General features: G+C 40.0%; 1 protein-coding gene across 1 annotated transcript; it reads left to right on the top strand.

Annotated features, from left to right (window-relative positions):
- The first annotated feature begins 294 nt into the window (after positions 1-294).
- LOC103900667 lies at positions 295-10,162 on the top strand. Its single transcript, XM_019472620.1, has 10 exons — positions 295-374; positions 727-777; positions 1,255-1,287; positions 3,368-3,409; positions 3,555-3,596; positions 5,115-5,180; positions 6,524-6,565; positions 7,089-7,199; positions 8,040-8,093; positions 10,078-10,162. The coding sequence occupies exons 1-7, from the start codon at positions 366-368 to the stop codon at positions 6,542-6,544; spliced, it is 264 nt and encodes an 87-aa protein (XP_019328165.1). The 5' UTR covers positions 295-365; the 3' UTR covers positions 6,545-6,565; positions 7,089-7,199; positions 8,040-8,093; positions 10,078-10,162.
- The last annotated feature ends 4,917 nt before the right edge of the window (positions 10,163-15,079 follow it).

Genomic DNA, 15,079 nt, shown 5'->3' on the forward strand with positions numbered 1-15,079 from the left:
GGGAAAGAATGTGCTGTGGATGGCACTAAGAAAGCATGCAATAGCAGTGGCAAGAATAAAGTGCATTATATTGACTGTAGGAATATATGTTCTGGCCCTTTCTATAGAGACAATTTTTAGTGCTGTTCCTTTTTGTGCCAAAGAGATGTGTGGATGGTGGTCTGGAGAAATAGAGAAGAATGTCTGTCTTCAGCCCTGACTCAAAATATTACCCTAGTCTGACGCAGGAAGCAGAAAACATCCGTCAAGATAGATCACAGATATGTTTATGACTGTAATAAGTGTTGGGTTTGAGTAAGAAAAAACAGTGTTCTTACCGTTGCTTTCATCTTCTACAGGCAATTTTGACGACTTGAGCTTACAAGATGCACTTGGTAATTATTACACTCTTGCAAATTTTGGGAGGTAGGCGGGAAAATAGTGGCTGCTCTTTTGACTTGTTTGTTTCCGAGTATCACTGCATGATACTGATAATGATACATGAATGACACATTCCCCACATATGGTTTGTTTAAACCTCAGCAGAACAATTCAGCTATGGGTATGTCAAAGTGTTGACCACATAGAACTGAAATTTGTCTTTGGGAACACTCAGGGATTCCTCTTAAGGGGAAAATGTCTTGCTGTATAGACTTGATCTTGTGCCTTTCATTTGTCCTTCATGTACCTTCTGAACAGTGTATTAAATAGTATTTAAACTTTTTTTTTTCTAACCATCCCTGACAGAAACTACAAAGAAGCCTCTTCCATCTCGGAAGCCACCATCATCGGATTCCGGTAAGATCTAATTGGCTTGTAATGCCTTTTACTGTGAAGTCAAGTGTAGTTGTACATACTAATTTGAGAGCCTGAATTTTTAAATTTAGTGGCACACAGAGTTGTGATATTTCTATAAAAGAAAGTTCCCTAATAGCAAAATGATTTCTGCATTTTGGAGTCTTCTGCTAGTGCTTTCACAAATTTACTTTGTGATTTCACAAGCTTAAAGACCCTGTGAGAATCCCTTCTGTTGGCTTTCAATCTGCGTGTTTTGAGCTTGCTCACCTTGAGCTGGCCCTTGGCATGTAGCATGTTCACAGCATGTAGTTTGGCACATAATGCCTGGTAACTCTGGTGCTCTTCCATGGGCCACTGTTGAATGAGCATGCCATTGTATTCTTGGTGAAAACATTGTGAGATGCGTTTTGTGTAAAAATAGTCTAAAACTAGTTCAGTTTTTGCATTACATTTAAAACGTCCCTTCTTTCTTTGTAGATGAATTCAACTTGGAACATGCTCTTCAGCCTGGTAAGTATCATGCTTTCCTGGATACTGCTCAGAGGTACTTGGTGCAACATCTATCCATCCTTTATTACCTAAATGTATTAAGGGCACTGAGTTGATTAAGGTAACAGACTGCAGATAAAAATAATTGCAGTCTAGTTATGTTTATTTATCTTCATTTTTAAGGATCTGGATCACAAAACCTGTATGTATTTCACTCATTTCTTAGCCAAGTCCTACTTGTTTCATTGCTGTGTCTTCACTAGATGGCACTAACTCCATAAACTATTACTTATGGAAGTAGTTTTTAAATCTGAAGTAATCTCTTCCTTTCCAGGAAGTAATTTTAGTAGCACAAGGAAACATTAATCTGTTTGAAATAATATGAGGGAAGGTACTCTTTCTAATGCGCTTCAGCTCTGCAGTGTGGGCAGCAGTAGAAATTGCAGTATTGTTTTCACTCGGCCAGTAGAAGGTGCATCCAGTTAGGCAGATAATGCACAGTAGCTTTTCGAGTACCATCACTAGACCTGTTGAGTATAGATGGCTTTCCTAACACAGGACATACAGTTGTAGGACAGTACCACTGTTTGCTGCTCTGTTTGATTTAGCCCTTTGAAGTTTTCTCTCTCTTAAAGCAGTCTGTTTCCAACTGCTGACATTTTTGAAATCAGAGTTGGCTAATCGAGAAACAGTTGGCTGAATGAATCAGATGGTTCAGTTAAGTGAAGGGGGAGGATCCTTTATAGGATGGCAAGCCTAAGCTGGGGTCTTAGAACTGTGCTCTGGAGGTGCCTGCCTCTTTACTTTGAATATACAGAGAGCCTAAGGAGACCTGATCTGACTTGTGCTAGAGCTGGGAGGAGGCAAGACCATGCAACATCGAGGAGAAGTAGCGTAGAGAAGAAATGGGCCGCTGGATTGGTTCAGCTGTTGGTGAAAACACAGTTTTAGAAAACCACTGCTGGTGTGTTAATTTGATGTGGGCAACAAAGACTGTGACCAAATGGTACAGAGAAAATTGCTAAGGTCTCTTATTCTCCTATTTTGTGGCAATCTAAATGAAGTGTCATTGTGAGGACCATATTTCTAGTTCCATCATGTGTATCTAATCTTTTTTTTTTTTTTAATTGAGGTACCAACCTTTATTATTGGTTAAAATCTGTTAGTTTTAAAAGAGGAAACAGCCAAGTAACCTGTACCTGGTAGAAAAGTTCAGCATTTGAAATCAGATGAGCAAACTAAAATGCTGCATAACACTTAATGAGTTCTTCTGTATAGTTCAGTTATAGCAAGGGCCTGATATACAGGCTAATGTAGCAGTGTCCTGGTTTCGGCAGGGATAGAGTTAATTTCCTTCCTAGTAGCTGGTACAGTGCTGTGTTTTGGATTTAGGGTGAGAACAAAGTTGATAACACACCAATGTTTTAGTTGTTGCTAAGTAGTGTTTACACTAGTCAAGGACTTTTCAGCTTCCCATGCTCTACCGACTGAGAAGGCTGGAGGTGCACAAGAGGCTGGGAGGGGGCACAGCCAGGACAGCTGACCCAAACTGGCCAAAGGGATATCCCACACCATATGACGTCATGCTCAGTATATAAAGCTGGGGGAAGAAGAAGGAAAGGGGAGGACGTTTGGAGTGATGGCGTTTGTCTTCCCAAGTCACCGTTACGCGTGATGGAGCCCTGCTGTCCTGGAGATGGCTGAACACCTGCCTGCCGATGGGAAGCAGTGAATGAATTCCTTGTTTTGCTTTGCTTGCGTGCGTGGCTTTTGCTTTCCCTATGAAACTGTCTTTATCTCAACCCACGAGTTTTTCTCACTTTTACCCTTCTGATTCTCTCCCCCATCCCACCGGGGGGGAGTGAGTGAGCGGCTGCGTGGTGCCCAGTTGCCGACTGAGATTAAACCACGACAAGCAGAAACACTGTTAATTGCATTAAAGTACAGTGTTTAACCTAAAATAACCAAACAAATACAGCATTCGCTAATGAAAGGAAAGGAAAATGACACAGGGAAGATAGTCTTTCAAGGTCACTATATGCTCTGCTTTTGGTCTCTTCACACTAGTAACTTTGGTCACTTTATTCTTATTTGTCTACAGATGACCCCAAGCCAGGTCCGCCTGCAAATCCCAGAGACACTGGTAAGACTGACCTAACAGGAATTTCTGAACAGTAGAAAAGTATTTGTTAATCTTTCCTAGTCCCTTTCAAAGTTACTGTACTGTAGTCTGCTTTTGATCTCTTAACCTTTTTCTTTTTTTTTCTAAATCTCTCTTTTGTGTGTAGATAACCCCAAGCAAGGTCCACCTGCACATCCTAAAGACACTGGTAAGGCTTCTAGCATAAACTCCTGAATCATGACATGGTTTTACTATTTCAGTTAAACTTAAAATAATTACACCTTGTTAATTGGCTGCTATGTATGTCAAATGTTGCACTGGATAAACACTGAGGATTGAGGAAAAATTGTCTTGCGAATAAGCTTTGCAGCAGTCTTGAAATTCCATAACAAACGTGTCGAGTCACTTTCCTTTCACTTAAAAGCATGATGGTGTGGGGAAGAGGAAGGATGGGACAGAGTGTGTGTGCTTGGGGCAATGCTGTTCTTGGCTGCCTATGGTGGAGCACCTGTGTATTGGATTGAGTCCTTTCATCTTCACAAACTGAATCCCTGCTAGTCATGCTAAAAAGTCAGTAGGAACTACCTGTGAACTGTATTCTTAAAGCATCTAAATTAAAGGTAAAGCTCAAAGTTAAAAGGTTGTTTGTTTTTTTTTTTTTTTTGGGGGGGGGGTTGGTTTTTTTTTTAGTTTTTCTTTTAAAGGCTCCAGTTAAGAAATACAATTCTTTTGTGTTTGAAAGGTAGACTTAAAATACATGTCCTTCCCTGCCTGTTGTGCTTTAGAGGTCTTCTCTGACTTTGCCTAACTCAGAACAAAACAGATTCAGATGGATGCAGCTGTGATGATGCCATTATCCAGGAATATGGTGGTAAAGAGTCCTTACCTGAAATGCAAGCCCTGGTTCTTGTTCCTTCTCCTGCCTGATTTGCAGCAGATACTTGAATTCAGGTCTTGCATACCTCAGTACGCTGCTTTTGCCACCCAACTAAAACATCCTCTGATGCAATGCTTTTAGTTTTGCTGTTTGAAACAGATTTGCTTTGCATAAACTAAAGATTCATTTGGCAGCAGAGGGAAGGAGGAGAACTCAAGCCCCATGAGGTGGGGTCCAATGAAAATGGAGAGGGACTGGTTCAATGTCCTGCAGTAAATCAGAGGAGGGAATTACATTTGGATCTTCCCATTGCCAGGCAAATACTGCAGCCACTGGACTGTGGCATGTTGAACTTTTTTTTTTTCCCCTCACCTCCAACTACTGTGTTGTACAGGTTTGAAAGGTTGGTTGTGACTTAGAAACCCAACTCTGAAGAAACATTCACAGCTGCAGGCTTGAAAAGAAATGGTCCTTTCCTGTCCATGTCCTTTCTCTGCTTTAACAGGATAGTGAGATTTGGGCTGTTCCACTTAAGTAGCTTACAGGGCTTCTTGCTTGCTTAGCCTATGACTTGTGCAGTACTACCTGCTCTTGGACTATCTTCTCTCAGTTGTTCACGACGTCCAGAGGCAGCAGTGCTTCTGTCAAACTCTATAGTGCTGAGCTGAAGGGACTTGAGATTGGGAGGGCTTTTGAAACATGAACATGTTGTGACTATGACACTGAGCCTAAAACCACCACGAACTCAAGCTGATGATCTAGAGAAAACTTCCATGTCATTATGTGCCTGGAGGTGTCTTTTCACTGAACTTAAAATATATAAGATAATGTTATTTTTATTATTCATAGGCAACCTTGATGATTCAGATCTATACGATGGCAGTTTACCAAAAGGCGATGGTAGTGGCAACAATGGTAAGATGGTTGTGCTTCATACTGATCCTATGGCTACCTGAGCTTTTGATAAAAGCTTGCTCACAAGCTGGTTAACATGGTCTAACTTGTAACACCTTTGGTTCTGGTATCTGAAACTTAAGAGTATACCTTCCTGTTCAAAAGCAATGTGTTTTGTCTCTGCCAAAAACCCCCACATAATTAAGAGGTAAAACTGGTCTAGGAACCTTCAATGATTTTCACTCTTACGCTAAGAAGGATGGGTTGTAAAACTGAGATGTGAATGTGGTACTTATTTCAAAATTCACCACAAATATAGTTCTTAAAGGCACCCAGGTGTTATTGTCAGATTTTCTGTCACATACTCTCAGTTTCTTTTAGTTCTTGTGGTTAGGAAGCCCTGGGGTGGGCCAGAAGAGGGTCCACCTTGTGTTCTCAAAGATTTAATCTGTCCCACAGGATGAGTTGATCCTTAGACTTTCAAGTGATGCAGGTTATATCTACTCTGAGCAGTATAAAAACCAAACTTGTTTTGAGTAATCTGCCATGTCTAATTGTTACGGCGCAGCTCAGTACAGAGGTGACCATCGGTCCCTGTCATCGGTCCCACAGTCATTGGGACCAAGCTGCAGTAATGGTCATCATTAGGATGGGGTTAGTCGTCCCTGTGTGCATTACTGCAACTTTACTGTTTCCAGGTCAGAGTTAGGTTAAATATCTTGATACGATGTTGAGATGTGCTGCTGGTTACTAACTTCTTCAGAGAGTTGTCCCAGACAGAGATTACTGATGCTAATTTTTTGGGAAGCTTTCACCTTCCAAGGTTCCTTTGGGGCAGTAACTTGAAAACTGGCAGGGGCAAGAAGCATCTGCTGAGACTTGTGTGGTGTTTTCATCTGCACAGGTTCCTGCTTCAGTGGTGCAAGTTGCATAGTGCCAAATAAGGATAGTATTTACAGAACTTCTGTCTCGTTTGCTAAGAGAATTGCAAAAATATTTAGTAAATGAGGCTGGGATTTTAGGAAAAGATAGTTGGTTCCATGGAAATACAGTTGAATGCTACCCTGAAATCATATGCTGTTCCTCTCCACTGAGTATTCTGTGGTGGTGGGCAAGTTGATTAAACCAGATTTCACAGGTGTGCTGCGCTCATTTTGTAGAAGTGCCGAGCACCCAAGGCTGAAGTTGGCATCACCATGACCTGTGCTTTGAAAATAAAATGTTGGAGTGTCAGAGAGCTTAGCACTGTATGGATATAATAGATAGCTTGTAATTTTGCATGAGTAATTCACAAAAAGGTTGTCAATTATGATATGACTGTTCTTTAGACATGTAAAATCTAAACCTTTTATTCATTTTTACAGAACGAAAGGGCTCAAGTCTAAATAATGGTGAAGCAGCTGAGGGTAAATGCATAAATTTATGTGTATGATGGTGTCTGCATGTCTGAAGCTTTTTTCCTGGGTTTTTCTGTATTGCTAATATTCTGCTAGAATGGTCACTGCTGATAGTGGGTTTCAGCTTAAAAACTTTTGTGAATCTAGAATTCTTACTTTCAAGCTCTGCTTTCATAATTCTTTAAAATCTCTATGTTGCAAATGATTCAAAAGTCTTAAGGTCTCAGAGATGCTGGTGCAGCGATTGCATGCATGCAACAGATTTGGCTATGAAAGGGTAGCTTTTTTAATTAGTGGAACTTACAACAGGCAGGCTTAAGTTGTTTAACAATAGGCATTGCAAAGAAATCAATGTTTATAAAATCAGAGGATTCACTTTTCATTATTCACAAAGAAAGAGTTGATTGCTACAGTTTCATGTAATAATTTCAGTTGGGGTTTTTTTGGAAGTGTTCACAGGGTTTACTTTGAGACAATACAAGTTTGACATTGCTTTCGATTCTGAAAAATGTATGCAAACCTCTTTTTTCAGCTTCTCAGGGAGCAATAGCTGGAATTGTAAGTGCTGTGGTTGCTACTGTAATTGGAGCAGTATCTAGTTTCATTGCTTACCAGAAGAAGAAACTCTGTTTCAAACAAAGCGGTAAGAATTCTAAATTAGTTTTGTTTTCTACTGTCTCAAGAGACGCGGTTTTTTATTTATATGGGGGCTAGAAATCGATCTTATGCATAAAGTAGTTTTAATAGCACAGTGAATTTGTGTTCACAGGGAGTAACCTCTCCTACTAGTTATCTAAGACAGGGTGTCTGAAGAATGCCTCACCCAAAATTTAGACTTTCAGAAGCAGACAGACTTAAGGCTTTGCATTTCTTAAAATAAAAGCACTTCCTGCTAAAGAGTAAGAATGAGAGACTGTAAGAAGACATTTCTTTAAGGAAAATTGAGTGGAGGTTGGGGATTAGACACTATTTTCATGCTGGAAAATACCTTGTCATTTCTAATTTTGTAAATCTTGCCTTTGTGTCTTCATAAGATGCTTGCCTACATACTAGGTTTCTGACAACTACCCGGATGTTCGTCCCCAAATGATTCTTTCTTCTGCAGTCATCTGTTGCTTGCTATCTACTTCCTTTCCACCTAAATAAGATATAACTTGGATCAGAGAACTTGAGGAGTACTGTGGCTGCGAGGTGGGGCAGAAGCTTTGTTTTTGTCCTTTCTAGTCTCTCTGACTGGTTGGTGAAGGCAGATGACGGAGCAGCAATCCAGCCAGGTGCTGCTGTTTTGTAATTTGGGAAGCTTGGAAACTGAGTAACATCTACCATGCATGTTAAAATTAGCATGCAGGCAACTCAAGGGAAACTCAACTACTATCAGTAGCCCAGTTTCTTCAGTGCTGTTTCTTCTCTCAAATTATCTCTATTAATCAACAACTTTGAAGATAAGAGAATTTGAATACTAAACGTCTTTGTTTCCTAGCAGATGAAGAGAATGTGAATATGGACAGCCATCGGGGAGCACAATCTGAGCCACCTGGTAAGAGAAGAATCTAGATGGAAGATCACCTTTTTGGTGGGGCTGCTATTAAATGCACTTTATTGACATCTAACATAGTGGAAAAAATTACTTGCGCTGTTTTGTTTAAAAAAAAATGTTTGTAACTACCATGATAACTAACTTAGAACTGAGTCAAGATTTCAGTTCCGATAATATGGCCACTCTTCTCTAGTTTTTTATTCTTTGAACAGATTGGTTTATTGCCTTGAGGGTCCTTGAAATACAGCAGCTTAGAGAAAGTAAAGAATTGAATATTCTCTGCAAAAGTATTGTTAAAGACAATTATGAAAACACAAGCCTGCTCCTTTAGTGTGATACATAACTGCAGTTAGCTGACAGGTGTTTTATTAGTTGTGTCTGATTGGAATCTGATACCTTTTTTGATTGTAAACCCATATAGGACTCTGCAAGAATGCATATTAAAAAATGTTAATAGTGTTTGGGCAGAGATGAAACTACACTGGAGGCAAGGAGGACTGAACTTGCTAGCATGTTGTTGTAACTAAAACATTCTGTGTTGTGAACCGAGAATGATTCTTCTATGAAGGAATCATCAAATAACAAATCTTTTTACAATGGTGACAGCTGCGGAAGGATCTCTCTTAAAGCAACAAAAACCCTAACAACCTCACCCTTCCAGGTATGGTTGTCTAGGGTACTTGGCTGGTGGAACAGGTGATTATTTCCAGGAAAGCCATAGATAGATCTGGAGGAAACAGTATAGGTGAAAACTTGGCCTTCTAGCCCTTGTGACTGGTGAACAAAGGAAGAAGCAGTACGCCCTCATGCTGAAGTTTGCTGAGTGTCTTTGAAACACTATTAAAATCTCAAAGCAGTATAAATTTGCAATATATTCTTCTGTGAGCTTAATCTAAAACCTGCAGAACTAGTTCTGGGTTTTTATAATTTAACAAAAAAATTTTTATACCTTACTTCTTTCAGGTATTTCTTCAGTTTGCTAAAAACTTCCATCTGACTCATGATCCTCTTTATAAACATTTTTCCTTTCAGCTGTTAAATATATAAAACTCTCAAGGAGAAAACATTTTCTTGTGACTGGCTGGGGGGGGGGGGGAGGGGGGGAGGGGGGGGTTAGGAGCTATGCATTAGTGAAGCAAGCAGCATTGTTCAAAGACCTCTACCAAAGGCAGTTAACTTACGAGTTGGAGTCAGGATATGCTAAAATTTTGGCAAAGAGTCACGAGAACTCAGGTGTGAAATGCATCAGATGATACATACTTTATTTTAACCGATGAAGTCAAACCTGGGATGTTATCATAAATGATTACTCCTGCCTACATATTGACATCATGTTAAATCCCAAATTTCATACCTCTGTTATATTTTGCAGGCAAGCATGAGCATGTTTTGAGCCAAGAAACTGGGCAACCATGGTCAGCATGGTGCTAGTCCTGATCTAAGTTCTGGGAGTCAGCAGACATTAGCTGTGCTTTTGGTAATACAGTGTTGATGTACCTACATGGCTTCTAGCTAGAAGCAGCCTTGCATTAAGCCAGGTCAGATGGCATGGCAGAACAGGTTTGCATTTTTAAAATTTTACATAGACTTATCTTTGACTTCCTGAAAACGTAGATAACCTAGGCTAGCACTTTCTTTCAATAATCCGCCTTTTCCATCAGCTATGCAGACTGTACTCCATTTCGTTTTTGCATCTGCAAAACTGCAAGTCTGAAACCGCATGTTGGGTTATACTGCAAGTGTAGATAGCTACAGGGATCTGGTAGGATGTCCTTATTTGAGTGAGAAGTCTGGGATGTAATATCCCTTGGTATGCAGGGCACTGGCTACACAGAATCAAGCCTCTGCTTACCTGAATTTATCCCACAGTTTCAAATGCCTACTGAAAAAGCCTGTTGTCCACATATATTGTTACATAGTAATACATAACTTAAAATGTATACTAACTTAGTGTACTAATCTTGAGTTGTTTTTCACTTTTTAGTTCAGCGCACGCTTCTGGAGAACTAAATTAAAGAAAACGTGAAGAACAGACCATTGAAACTGGATAGAGAGCCTGCATTTGCCTGGAAAAAAAAAGGAAACAAAAAAAGCATAATAAAAAAGCAGAGTCTGAAGTTGCATGAGAAAACAGTTCTCGTTTGAAACACCTCTGGGAGTGTGACTTAGACCTGAGTACTTCTGTATAGTTAGCCCTGTGAAGCATTGTTGCACACCAATATATGGCCTTAATGACAGGAGTGTAGAAGTATGTTGTGCCTTTACATTCTTTCCTGTACTCCTGTGACAAATGGGTGTGTCTCAAGTGCATTCAGTATGTTTAACTTTTCCTTACCTCTCCAAAAACAATAAGCAATTAATGTTTTGTTACACCATTGCTTTCAGGCAGTGCAAACATTTTTTTTTTAATATCCTGTACGCAGTGAGTGTACCGACCAAACAACTTGATATATGGTGTGGGCACCTGAAAGCAAATGGCTCGCTGTGTGTGGATAATGGATCTGGGTGTGGGTGCTGCCGATACAATCTGTGTAGCTGCCTGGGTCAGCCACCAGGGAAGAGATTCTTGTTCTTGAGCATCCAAGAGACAAAAATTCAGAGTTTTGTTTCTGCATTTTTTTTCATTGCATCTGTCTGGTACAGATTCAGAACACCCAAACTGGTGCACGCAGACCCTTCATCCTTTCTGGCTCTTCCTGCTTAGCAAGTACTGAGCTGGTCAGATGTGGAAAAGCCTGATTTGCAAATCAGAACCATAATTGGATTTCGTACATCTGGTGAGATTGATGTTTGGCAGTTGTCTGAACAGTTGTGGATGAAGTATTGGGGAGTGGGGATTAACATCTTCAGACTTCCATAACCAAAAACTTAACAGAAAATAATGTGATCCTTTGAATTCGGAGGGCTTGTCATACGCACTTAAAAGACAGAAACAGTACTACAGTTCGAAAGTACATAATGGCAAGACTGACCAGAACAACCAGCCTCACTCCACGAGCATCCATTGAACAGGACAAATAGCATACATGTGAAGAATGCTTTTGGACTTGTGAAGGATTGCCATCAGGATGGGGACCTGTGACTGCATCCTCAACTGAAAGCGTTTGTGAGCTTTGCTGTGGCTCTTGAAAGCCACAGGAAGGTTTCGAGGATCTGTGGAAATATGGAAAACTGTGCAACTCATAGCAGTTAAAGGACTGAGTCTGGAATAATAACTAGTTCTGTCTGGAAAGAATAGTCTGACCGGTTCTGTTGGCTTTCCTTCTAATTGTTTCCAATTTTCATGCAGTTATACAACATGTGTCTTACTAACGTGCTTCAGCCACCTGGCAAAGTTCTACAGAAAGATGACATTTCATGGACCATCTTAGAAGTCATTATGAATTTGGATATTAAACATGTAAATATATCTGTGCATTCAGATATGAATGTATGCCAAGGATAATTCATTTAAGAATTTCTTGTACATGTTTCTTAGCTTGCAACAAAGCTTTACATAGATTTTAGTATTTTGTTATGGAATTAATTTGTAAAGCTCTTTTTGCCCCACTTCTGCTTTTAGTATAAAAGTGCTAAAATCTTGAAGCGTGTCTGAGGGTGGAAAACTGTATTTACATAGATCAATAAAAATCAAAGAAATGAAATGTACTGCTCACCTGCATGAATAAACAGGTATCTCATATCAATGCCAAGTGTAGAGAAAACAGAAATAAGCCAGTGTTTGTTAGGGATAGAATGGCAGGGGAAGCTCACGCTAGCTTTTAGCTAACCAGACTCTTGACTCCTCCTTCAGCTTTTGCAAGCCTAAAAGTTACTTATTAAAACCTCCTATCAACATTGTGATTTTTCTAAAAATAAATTTAAAAAAAAAAAAGAAAATGTTTACGTATTTTCCTTCTTAGTAGCTCTAGAAATTGAAAAATTTTGGTGCTTTACCAGAGAAGCAGTCTTCAAAGGGAGTTTGTCTTCCTGCTCCATCAGCAATTCAGGTTTATTTCATACAGACATTTTAACCGTTTTAGAAGGAAGTTGGCCAGTAGCAACAAAGCTGTGAGCTGCTTTCACAGGGTGCTTACTATTGCGAAGTGCAGAGAAGACATCTGTCTTGGTGAAGGACGCCTGGAATCTACTAAAATATGCACAGCAATAGAAGGCTTGGTATGGGCAAACTTAACAGCGTTTGTGTTGAGAAGGAAGAAAGACTGGCTGCTGCCACCTAGGAAGAAAAGGTTAAAGAGAAGGCTTGAAATTTCAGGCTGATCTTCTGTAGTGAGCAAGAAACAGCCAATTTATGGGTTTCCTGTTACTTACCTGTGGATAAAACATAGCAGTTAGTTAGCTTATTTTTCAGTTATCAGGGTATTAATTGCTACGTTGCTATTTGCCTCGCTACCCATTGAGACTTTGATCTTGTGCCTTCCTAGCTCAACTGCTCTTGCATTGCGTAACTAAATATCCCACTTCATTAGTTCTCACATTCATTGGGTCAAGAAACACGATCGCAATTATTCATCACCCTACTGAAGTACTTTTATGATCCTCTCCCACGGATCAGCTGCTGCCCATCGTGGCCTTACGGGCTGTCAGATCCCAATTTGGGAATTAACGTTCTAGTTTCCATACAGGTTTTGATCAGGCACTGCAGTGGGATGAAAAATTACTGTCCTTTCCAGGCCCAAACTGCAAGTTCACTCCCGGTGAGGTACCTTCACCATTAAACTGAGTTTAAATGGATGGCAACGAGGAGCTCTGTCCTGTTCCTGTGGCACACCCTCTTCAGTTCTGTTTTTCCTCCACTCTACCTCCTTTGAGGAAGAGGAGTTACCTTCAGTAACAGGAGGAAAAAAGCAAAGCAGGATCTTCTTCTTGTAGAATATCATGTCACTTTAGCTTCTACGAGGGAGCTGAGGTGGCAGTTTAATTCACCCTAACTATCAGTGAAAAGGACTGCCTGAAAAATGTTTTGACGGTTTCCAAATGCGATGTCCATTTCAAATACTTATCTAAACTTACCCAAACAAATTCATCGGGCTGTGGAAATGAAAGCAGGCAATTCTTGAGCATAAAATTTGGCAGCTTTTTACTGTCGCTCCTATTCGTGCTCATTTCAATATCTGTGCCCAATTTTGAATGCTAAGGAAAACTACTTTTAGTGCACTCAGTTTTCAGTGTACCTTGGGCTGAATTACACTCCCACTTGTGCATTTTGGTATTTTTCTCGCTAATTATTTTAGGCCACTATCTAAGCTGTACTATTCTCTGTGTGGTTTTCACTTGACAAGATTATGAAACAAACCTTAACCTTTTCATAAACTGAAAAGATTATTTTGTTTTTGCTCTTTTCTGTTACGCAGATATAAAAGACACGTATGAAGGAAAGTGAAGAGATGATTAGGAATAGCAAAAGGACTTGAATGGAGCAAAAAGAGTTTTTTCAAATCCCTGCATTTGGAGTACTTTAAGAACCACAAGGATGAAATACTAAATGCACGTTCCTCCATCTGCTTGTGAAAAACCATTGAAGTTTTAGCTAGCGTGTAGTAATTGTATTCTTCCATTGCCGAGAAACTGTATCACCGATTCATTTGTGTATTTGGCTTATATTTAGATTAATGTCTAATATTACCAGATGTTTTGATATGTTAATTAAAATACTTCCATTTTTATGACAAAAGGTGAATACTGTAGGATATTAGTGGCTTTCCCCAGTAGTTCGAGTGTATAATCACGTTCTTTCATCTCCGATAGACTCATGCAGCGGGTCACCCGTGCCAGAGAGCAAAGTCTAACCTCTGCCCACAGGAAGGATGGGGCTGCAACTGTGGCGAGTTGTGACTGTCCTCTTCTTCTCTTTTAGCTTGTCTCATCTAAAAGAGGCCTGATGGGCTAAAAGTATATGGTGTAGAGAATAGACAGACACACGGGCTCCGTTTCTCCACCCATTTGCTATTTCTGAAATATGTTTTTTTCTTGAAAGAACAAGTAAAAAAAAAAGTCATCCACCTTGTCAGCTGAATATTAGGCAGAACTTTGTTTTCCCTTTAAATAGAAAAAGAGGAGTCAACGGTTTCTTAAAGTGATAAAACTACAATTTATGGTCAGGTGTAAGGCCTTATATTTGTTTTTAATCTATAATATTGTTTACTTGACATCTCGGGCAATCACTTGCACGTCTTCGACAGAGGGAGCTGAGATGAAGAAGTTCCTGCAATGCCCCAAGAATAGAAGTGGGATAAGTATTCGAGACATCCCGACTCCAATGCTAGGTCCACTCCTTCAGCTTCCCCTTCCTGTGCCTTCTTCATATTGTTTTTATTTAGCTAGACAGAGCAGTAGCTGGCTTCAGAGGAACTAGACAAGGGGTGCATCGTCTTCAAACTTAAGAATCTTCAATATCCCAATGAACTAGCATCGGCAGACAGACGAGCTAAAGCATTTTGGGAAGACTTCACTTACAGGAACAACTGTTTTGAAGTAAAGCTACTGAATGTTTGTGAGCTGCTTGGGCTTGCCTGGGACTAGTACGTAGCCTTGCTAACTTTCCTGTTCCCTTCAGGCAAATTCATCACTGATACAAAGATTAGCACATGTGTGCCTGCTTTTGTTATTCTGGAAAAAATAAACAGTGGACTTACGGGATTGCTCGTGTCACGGTATGGTTTTCACTGGTTGACAAAGTCACCTCTCAAACCTAAATGTCCTTAACTCTTCTGAAATTGAGCAATTGGCCCTGACAAAGAGAATGACGATACATAAATTGAGCTTTAGAGTTTCCATTACTAGCTTAAAAACAGTTAAGCCGTGTGATACAATAAGCCAGGCCTTTAGAAACCATTCTACTGGTTCAAATCTGGGGAGGGGGGAGCTGACCTACTTGAACATCAAGCTTCTCGAAGATCCAATATCACCGGGTTTTATCAGTCCAGTTTATGTTGTTGCCTCTGTTTTCTTGTAGTTAGCATGAAAGCATGAATTCAGTGCACACA

Source organism: Aptenodytes forsteri, unplaced genomic scaffold, assembly GCF_000699145.1.
Source record: "Aptenodytes forsteri isolate BGI_AS27 unplaced genomic scaffold, ASM69914v1 Scaffold212, whole genome shotgun sequence".
NCBI classification, from domain to species: Eukaryota; Metazoa; Chordata; class Aves; order Sphenisciformes; family Spheniscidae; genus Aptenodytes; species Aptenodytes forsteri.

Bases quoted from the DNA above. Each gene is read 5' to 3' on its own strand.
- LOC103900667 (XM_019472620.1), top strand. The intron at 778-1,254 runs GTAAGATCTAAT...CTTTCTTTGTAG, and splicing joins GCCACCATCATCGGATTCCG to ATGAATTCAACTTGGAACAT. The intron at 1,288-3,367 runs GTAAGTATCATG...ATTTGTCTACAG, and splicing joins GGAACATGCTCTTCAGCCTG to ATGACCCCAAGCCAGGTCCG.